We start from the raw sequence: 10,218 nt of genomic DNA on the forward strand, positions 1-10,218 counted from the left end.
TTCTGAATGTAAAGTTTATGCAGATTTACATATACTCTTTACATCTGTATATTTTGGGACTCAGATTTTCTTTTTTAAATTTTCCTCTCTTCACCTTGATTAAATTTTTTTAGTATAATTTCATAAAGAAATTTTGAAAAGGCTTAAAGCAAAATTCAAAGTTTTATTACATCTAATGAAGAAAATACTGAATTGTCCAATATTTTTGGTCTGCTGACAAAGGAGGGATTGGACCAGGTAATTCACTCCCATTTGCACTTTTCTCTATAACCACACCTTGAATTATTTTTGAAATTTTGCACAAACATTAGTAATAGTGAAAGTAAATTTTTGCCAGAACTGATTTTCCGGGATAACTATAGTTACCCCCTGTAGGGGTAGAATTAGTAATTCACTCCCGTTCATGGAGGGGGTCCCACATGCTCAGCTTGCTGTCTTCCAATTTCTACAGAAAGTTTTTTTCTTCCATTTTCTACTGAAGCAATGGTTTCTGATCAATTCCATCTATTTACCAGTTTCTACAAAAAAAAAAAAATTTTAACTTTAAAACAAAAAAACTGGCCAACATTTTTCTCAGAAAATTAACTTTTTATGTAAAAACTTGTGACTTTTTGTTTTTCTGTTCCAAAAAGACTAACAGTAATTAAAGGAAAAAAAATGTAAAAGCTTATGACCCTCCCCCTTTTTTTTTTTTTTTTTTTTTTTTTGTCTATAAAAAAAAAAATCCGGGACAAATAATGAGAAAATAGTTTTGTTCAGACATTAAAAATAATAAAAATAATTGAAAGGAGAGAATAAACATTTATTGGAAATTATATAAAACATAAATTTTGTTTCAGATTCATCATTCAGGGGACTTTCACTTTGAACTGATTATTGATCGATGTCATTAATTGTTATGCTATGGCTCCATGTTGTCCGAATATTCCAAAGAATACAAATCATCTTGCCTTCAATATTCTGAGACAAAATAACAGTGTTATATATTCCTAGTATTACAGAATTAAAATCTGGACAGAACTTATCAGATGGCATGATTTTGCATCTTAGGAAAATGTGAAACTGGAAAATACACTTTTTTTTTTTTTTTTTTTCTTCTTTTTTCAAAACCAATCTAATCAGATTCCTGTCTCACATGCATTGTAAGAATTAAGAAATGATTCTTCTGGGTGCTTTACTATTTATTATAATATTTAATTCAAATGAAAACGCTTGGTTCATATTTCTGCTCATTTTATGAATAGCAATTCATTTTGGGTGGTTGTAGCCTAGGTCTGTTTATTGTGCTTGACATGACCAAACTTGCAGAGACCATTCTCACGTAGTACTAAATCCAGAGATGAGATTTTGAAGTTTTTTGTCAAATAATGGAGTTTAAGATGCTCTGCTGCCTTTTATGTTATATCCAGTGAATTGGCTTGTTCACTACGCAAAAGTAGAGTGAAATTTTAATATTTCCATATTCAACATAATCATGTTGACATACTGGTTCTCATTGGATCACTTAAGTTAAGGTCTGTACTAAATGGTTTGGGTATACCAAGTATTTCCAGTCATCCTGGACTTCTCCTTGCCACTGGAATCAAGCAGTGTTAATTCTAGAGAGGTCTAGTTGGAGATTGTGCAACCTTATTTCATATTTACAAGGGCAGGAGGTATTCATTATCTCAATACAAAACTAAGGCGATACGAGGAGTTCGTTTTGAAGTGACAATTGCAGTTTTCATTTTTATTAAGTGACCATTTCATTAAATGTCATGCCTTTAATATTTCCAATATTTACTTTTCAGAATTGTATTTTCAATTTTCGCAAAATAAATATTTTTCTTTTGTCTTTTTTATTCTCAGAATGAGTCCAGTCAGATGAAACATCGATCGAGCCGTTGGGAGGACGAAGATGCAGGTCGATTACCTGTCAAGCAGGAGAGAAGAAGTCCCAGTCCAAGCCGGAGCAGGTCTCCAGATCATGGCCATCGTCATCACAAATCATCTCACAGGTCATCGCACAGAGAACATCATCGGGACTATCACGACGGCGACAGATATCGGCAGCGCGACGGACGGCAACGAGAAGACAGAAAGCGAGAAGCTGCTCACAGACGCAGAGGCGGGGAGAATCCCTTCATAACGAGTGCTTCTGACTTTAATAGTAGAGGACACAATTCTAATTCTACTAATGAAGTTACAGTGAAAGAAAAGCCGAGTCTTGAATTGTCGGGTAAATTAACGGAGCACACAAATACTTACAATGGCATTGTTGTCAAATATAACGAGCCAGCAGAAGCTCGGAAACCCAAACGGCGTTGGAGGCTGTATGCTTTCAAGGGTGTTGATGAATTGCCCGTTTTACCTATTCACAGGCAGAGTGCTTACTTGATCGGCCGAGAACGGTTAGTTGCTGATATCCCCGTTGGACATCCATCAATTTCAAAACAGCATGCTGCTCTGCAATTTCGAAAAGTACCCTTTGCCCGTGCTGACGGAAGCACCGGTCACCGAGTACGGCCATACATTATAGACTTAAATTCAGCAAATGGAACTTACATTAACTGTAAACGGATTGAGTCGCAATGCTATGTCGAACTCTTTGAGAAAGATCTCATAAAATTTGGTTTCAGCACTCGTGAATATGTCATTTTACATGAAGAGTCTAATACTCGTGAAGTTCAAATGGATGATGAAGCGAGTGAATGAAAGAAAGATACTTTTTTTTTCTTTTTTTTTTTTTCTGCTATCGAAATATTGGTGGAAGATCAAAATTAGCAATTTGATATTTTGGATGGACAGACCTTATTTTAAGGGTTTGCGTTCCTAAGACTTCTAAACAAACACAAAAAAAAATATTAAATAAATTGTAAAAATATACAATGTGATTTTTTAAGTTTTTTTTTTTTTTTTTTTTCTTTTTTTTTTTTTAATTTAATTTATTTATTATTGACTAGCCTTGATGCCCGGCATTGCTCGGGTGTTTGGAGGTGTGTGTGGAGCAACAACAAAAAAAAAAGTGGCAGGCAGGCTTGAAACCCGTACCACGGAGGAGGAAAAGAATGTATTAAAAAAAAACAAAAAAAACGTGACGTCTTTGCTGTTGCGCCCATCGCCAAATTGGTATTGGCAAAGATTTGAATTAAGGCTAGTCAATCGAAAAGAGGGAATGACTTTCAAAAATATCTGAAAAAATCGACACCTCTCTGTAGAAAGGTGTCCAGTTAAGGATAAAGGAATTAATATTTTTAGCCAATTTTTCAATATTTGTCGCCTGAAAGGTCAAGCTTCAAAATGATACCCATCTCATGAAAATCCGTCGTCTCTGTCAAAACTTTTAGGTAGACATACAGACATACATACATACATTTAAGCAGACAGGTGAGATTTATGTGATAAATTTATTTTATTTTGAACAATCAGAATCCCTCATTATTTGGATTCTTCAGACTACTGTTCTCATCTTGAGTTATTTTGTCAACATTTCAGTTGATATATGCAAGCACCTGTTGCATAATGAATAAAGTAAAATTACAAAGTTAAAGTCACTCTTCTGGAAGTCGAAGGTTCAATCCTCAATGCAGGCAACACTCAAAATATAATTGCAAATTATTCTACCCAGTCATGGTTGATGGAAGTAAAGCATACTACCTTTGTGGATTAAATAATGGGTTCTGTTCAAAATTCCAGAATTTGACATGATGGACCTGAAGAAGGTCGGAGGTTACATCAACTGAAAATGTGAAAATAACTCCATATGAAAACAGTAATCCAAAGAATCCAAATAATCTCAATAATTAATCCTCATCTTAAAAGTTCAGAAACATAATCAGAACACCTGTCCTAAGAAAAGTATTTTAAGTCAAGTCTAATATACAGAATTGTTGTCAAATTTTTAATGTTAGACTTAAGTAGCAAAACATGAATTGATATTTGATTTTGACTAGTTTTTTTTTTTTTTTTGTTTTTTTTAATTCTTGCAACATGTTCTTTACACTAAAAAGTACTATCTGCTTCAGCTTCTTTCTGAAAATAATTATTGCGTCAAGATTATTACAATGGAGGAAAAAATTTAAATAACCTATAAAAGTTAATGTCAGGGAGATAATTTCTGTTGTAATTTAAAAGCAAACTATATGGATTATCCTCCTTACATATTCCCCTCCCTTCTCCCCAAGCTCTGTCTTGCACATTATTTTTAGAAATTTAATATAACATAACATTAGTGAATCCTGGTCAACAGTGAGGACATACAGTTTTTGATTCATTTTGTACCACTTTTATGTCAAAGTTCAAATAGCTAGAATGCTTATTTTAATTTGGATCAAAATCCATTATATGATTTTGATTTATAAAAAAAAAAAAAAAAAAAATCTAAAACTAGCAAAGCAGCCAAACATTGCCTGGTCATAAAATGTTTAAATATATTTTAATTTATACAGATTTTGTATTTATTATTATAGAACCAATTTTCTATTTATTATTTTGTACCCAATATAATGTAGTAATTTCAAAAGTTTAAAATATATATATTAAAGCATTTCATCCAAGGCATGAAAATTGTTAAGCAAAATGTTTTTACTATAGGCTTTAAAAGTAAAGGTACAAGATTCAATTTGAAATTTATTTATCTTCAAAGTGCACTTTTATAAATTTTACAAAGTAAGGTATAAAAATTTAATTTAAATTGAATCAAAAAATTACCTTGGATTTATTTTATGTAGTGTACATTCTGTTGCACTTTTAAAAAACAATCATTGAAAATTTTATATCATTAATTGCTAGATAGAAGATAATGTTTTTAAATTGCAACAAAATGTACATTACATATTTTCATGCCTTGGATGAAATGCTTTTCTAACTTGTATCTTATCTTTCTAAGATTATATTTTAAAACTCTCCTCTCTATTTCAGTGTGTATTTCTCCTCACACAACTCATTTTTTGCAACCCCTCTTTGTAATATAGGTCTGAATAATGAAAATCTGAATATTTTTTTAACAAAAACTTTAAAATAAATTTTTCAGATTCAATTTTTTAAAACTTCTTTCAGAATAGAAAATCTTTCAAATTTAATAAGGAACATATTTCATATAGGTTTCATTAACAAATATTCAGTACATAATGAGAAAAATAGAGATGAAAATTTCAAAAGGAGTGTATAACTGGTTACGGTCAATAGTAGTCCTTGCCAGCGAAATTCTTTATTGTTATTCTATTATTATTTAAAACATTTTGTGTCCTGCTCTTTCGCACAAGGACTAATATATATATTATTTGGGCGCCATCAGTTAAAATCGAAACCAAAACGTTTAGCCTTATTTGTTACCATCTGAGCTAACCACAGATGAATGAGAAAACTTTAAAAATTAACTAACTTTAATGTATAAATGTAGATTTGCAAAAATGTAAAACATGTTTAGTTGACTTATGCCTGCCAAGTTATAATTTTTTTCAATTTTGACCACTTACTAGTTATTTTTATTGGCTAAGAAACAAATTAAATTTGTTCAAATGGTCCAAATTTCCTATGTATCAAGTTTAGTCTGTAGACCGAAAATTTACAGTAGTTTGGTAGACCGTTCCACAAAGATAAGATTACTTATAAATGGATATAGAGAAAGAGATAAAGATTTTTGACTTAAACTTAGATCTTAAGGAGAAATTGAAATAATTCAAGGAATCTTCTGTAATTGGTGCCCAATAACGAGGGTTGAAATGCAAATTAAAAATACTTTAATTTTCAAATGCCTTCATACAAATTAACGAATAGCAAAATTATGAAATTACAAAAAAAAAAAAAAAAAATCTATGTGCAATGAAACAGAATCTGTTATAAATTATGAATCAAAATTAATATCTAAACTAAAATTAGATAATAGTGTATAACTAAATTATGAATCAAAATTAATATCCAAACTAAAATTAGATAATAGTGTATAACTAAATTATGAATCCAAAATTAATATCCAAACTAAAATTAGATAATAGTGTATAACTAAATTATGAATCCAAAATTAATATCCAAACTAAAATTAGATAATAGTGTATAACTAAATTATGAATCCAAAATTAATATCCAAACTAAAATTAGATAATAGTGTATAACTAAATTGTGAATCCAAAATTAATATCCAAACTAAAATTAGATAATAGTGTATAACTAAATTATGAATCCAAAATTAATATCCAAACTAAAATTAGATAATAGTGTATAACTAAATTGTGAATCCAAAATTAATATCCAAACTAAAATTAGATAATAGTGTATAACTAAATTATGAATCCAAAATTAATATCCAAACTAAAATTAGATAATAGTGTATAACTAAATTGGGATGACTTATGCTAAAATAACGCAGAAAACTTTTAAAATATTTTTGAAATCTAAAAAAAACAAATATAGAAAAACAAATGAACAAATATATTAAAATATAAAATTAAGTAGGCAACCTGAATGTATGGGGAAAATACTAAAATATATAAAAAGATGGTTTGATGATATTAATAGAAGAAATACAATAGTTACACAATCTGTAATATAAATCTCACCTGTCTGTTTGAATGTATGTTTGTATGTCTCGCAAAACCTTTCGACAGAGGCGACGGAGCCTGACAAGATCGTTATCATTCTGGAGCTTGACGTCTCGACAAATATCAAAACGTTGTCCAAAGACACTAATTCCTTCATCCTAAACGTGTCCGTTTTGTACAAGGAGGAGTCATTTTTTTTGTTAGCAAGTCATTGTCACAGTTGGATTGACTTCTGTTAATTGTAATTCTTTTGACTTCCGGTCGCATCATGGAGACATCGACTAAGACGTCAGGTTTTCTTTCACTTTCTTTTCCACCTTCATGTCATGAGCCTGCCTGCTTACTCTCACTTTTTTTTTTTACACCTCTCTTCACCCTGACTGCCTACTGTTGTTTTGATTCTCTCCCAACGCTACTACCATTTTTAAACACCTCTCCACATTCACGAGTTTGAGCCTGAGTACTACCACTTTTTTTTTTTTTTTTTTTTTTTTTTTTTTGCTCAACACCCAGGCTAGTTTGATATAAAGGACATTCACCATTCCCCTAAAGCATTTAACATTCAGTCAGTTAACATACTTCCTAACTTCCGGAAGTGGTGACAAGACAAATCAGTTCCTTCGCTTTTTTTTTCACACGGCTATATATCCTCCTTATGCATGTACTCTTTTTTAAATTTTTATTTTTTTTATTTTTTAAGACTAAAACACTATTTTTAGGTAAGGAACTATTTAATGACTAATTGTGTTATTTTTATCTATAATTTTAATTTTTGTTCAATAATGTCCTTATATTTTATTTCAAATTTTTTCATAATAGACATGCTGAAAAACAAAAGTGAAGGAACTGATTTGCCATGTAACCACTTCCGGTAGCAGCCGTGCTGGAAGTATGTTAGATGACTATAACATAGACTGCGTACTAGATAATACCTTATAATTTGCTAAACCATACAAAGATATTTCTCTTGACAATATACAAATAATAAAACATTGCAGAGAATGTTTAGGCCATCAGCCTAAGTTTTTACATAGAAGTTTGGTTAATTGAAAAATTGATAATTTGAATCTTAATCTGCAAACTAGAAGGCCACCCAGTCTTAAAATACTTAAATATATTTTAATGTATGTAGATTTTGTATTATTAAGCCAATATTTCATTGTGATATTGTAACTAATATATAGTAGTGATTTTAAAGTTAAAAAGAACAATAGCTTGGTGCCATCAACTAAAACCAAAACATATAGCCTTAGTTGTTAGGTTTGAAAAGTGTGCGAGAAATGGCATAAAAATTTCAGATGGTGATTGTTTTTAGATGACTTTGTACAAAACGTAGCCAATCAGAATACAGTTTTTATGGTGATGCTGATAATTAACCAATCACAATCATTGTAGCATTTTATAAATCAAGATGGTTGCCTCTATTGAAGTACTAAATGTAAACAAAGAAATTTTTTTTTTTTTTCAATAGCAAGTCTGCTGTGGGGAATTACAATTGTAAAAATAGATAAAATTTGCATGTCATAAATTTACAATTTCTGTAATTTCAATGCTTCTAAGTAATCCAATTTTGGTAAAGTTGTAGATTAATACCTTCCGTTACCCTTCCACACATCCTCATAAAATTCTACTTATTTTTGGCAAGTACATATGAACAAACCGAAAAAAATTATAAAATAAGTATGGGGGATCAGTTTTGTATATAAATATAATGTAAAATTATACTCTTTCCAGGCAATTTAAACATTTTAAGGTAATTAATTTTTACCACTAACCTTGTCTGACTATAAAGGGCGTAACATGGCATGTAAAAGTTTAAAAAGTAGAACTTCCCCCTAAAAATATGCAAACAATTTGATGGCAAAGGGTGGGATGGTTATCTGCCCTAGAACGCTAGAACAATCTTGAAATACAAGTATAATTTAGCATTAAATTTATATGCAAAATTAATTCCTCCACACTAAATTCTAAATTACCTTTTTATTTTTATTTTTTTCTTTTGGCCAAGTTTTTCAGAGCGTTCATGCATAATCATCTTCAAAACAAAAAAAATTATATCAATTTTTTTTATTTATTTTTTTTTAAAGGGTAGTGAACACTGTTAATCTATACAATAATACCCTAATCTTATCTGTTAGGTCTTGATATGCAAAAGTGAATATTTTAAATATATGATGCAATTGTCTATGGCAAGACTCTGAAGAGCATTGATGATCAAAAACTTCTGATCTGGAGTATGTTGTGGGGGAGGGTAGCTTGTTATTAATATTAAAACTTCCAAAATCAAGCTTCTCTCCTTTTACCAGCAATACTCAGATCCTTTATTTTTTTTGGGCTCCAGTTAAAATGAATAGTTCTGTTGGAGATTAATATTGGGAGGATATTTGCTCCAGAGAAGTAGAGCGGTGATCACATTAGATTCTTTACATTAACATTAGCCCAGGAAGACATATTGTTAGGAGTGAATCTAGCAGTTTTATTGAAAGTGTTATTGGAGAGTGATATCAAAAAAATCCCCACATACATAAATAACCAGCTTGATCCTATTACTACAGTTCCATTCAGATGGGATTAGTGCACTAGAAATGGTGGTAACAGAAAAGGAAACAAGGCTAATACCTCTGTAGAGAAAAGAGTAACAACTGACATCCGAATTTGTGACAGACCATATGTCGAAACTCCTTTCCCTAACAAGAGAAACAAAAAAATCAATAAATATCAATAACTCGGAAACAAATTCTAAAAATTAAAATAATAAATTATATTTAACCAGTAGTTTATTTTTATATATAAGAGATGCGTAATTAATATTCAACCCTGTATGTCCGTGATCTCTCATGAGCATGAAATTTAAAGTCCATCAATAAAGCTGGGAAATGTGTAGTTTTATAAAATAAAAGTCCAGAATTATGATCCAAGTAAAAAAATGTGTCATGTAAGGGTATTGGCTGGAAATCTTTCATGATTGAGGAAATTATTGTCCACATATTTTAAACACTGAATAAAGGTATATTAGGAATGTAAGAGAGCTTCATTGGTAAAGTATTGAATAATTTATCCGTTGCAGCTTGGTATTCTTTATGGTGCAGTTTTACATCTTTTAGACGGCGTCAGACACGAGTGATAAACACGGGCAGCATTGGAGCAACATGCAGAAACGCTGTCTGAAACTGATTTGTTTTTGCCATATCTGACCTTTTACATTTATTTTCTAGAATGTTCCTGTCTGTTCACTGTCTATTTGTACAAATAGTCAAAAATATAGTCCCATGGATTTGTGTGTAAAAAGGTTGTCACCACGATTCTATTAGAGAAAGCTACACGGTGCCTCCAATAAGTTCCCAGACTTTTTTTCTACAGACATTTAAAATTGTCATAGACTCTTGAAAATTTAGTATGTTATTGCTATACATCTTATGAGATGACTGACCAATTTTCATGATTTCAGGTTCAAATGAACAACTACAGCAAGCACTGGAATACACCCTAGCCTGATTGTTACAGCTGGTGAATCTCAAAAATACAATCTGGATGTGATAACACTTTAGAAGAACGATATGCAATAAAAATTTTTTAAACTTTTAAAAAATGCCACAAAAACGTATGGAATACTTCAGACTTCTTTTGAACCATCGGGCATAAATCGAGCATCAGTTTTTGATTGGCATAAGACATTCAAGGAAGGCAAGTAGTCTGTGAG

At 30.8% G+C, this 10,218-nt stretch overlaps 1 protein-coding gene across 2 annotated transcripts in view; it reads left to right on the forward strand.

The window, feature by feature from the left end:
- The window catches only part of LOC145296862 (uncharacterized), a 73,694-nt gene extending 70,826 nt beyond the window's left edge, over positions 1 to 2,868 (forward strand). For both annotated transcript variants that reach the window (XM_080142996.1, XM_080142997.1), the window contains exon 3: positions 1,849 to 2,868. In XM_080142996.1, coding sequence (XP_079999122.1) covers positions 1,849 to 2,694 — 846 coding nt within the window. In that variant the 3' untranslated portion in view covers positions 2,695 to 2,868. The remainder of the gene's footprint in view (positions 1 to 1,848) is intronic.
- Positions 2,869 to 10,218: the final 7,350 nt, after the last annotated feature.

This window comes from Euprymna scolopes, chromosome 17 (genome assembly GCF_053919585.1).
Source record: "Euprymna scolopes isolate OS-2025 chromosome 17, ASM5391958v1, whole genome shotgun sequence".
In the NCBI taxonomy this organism is placed as follows: domain Eukaryota; kingdom Metazoa; phylum Mollusca; class Cephalopoda; order Sepiida; family Sepiolidae; genus Euprymna; species Euprymna scolopes.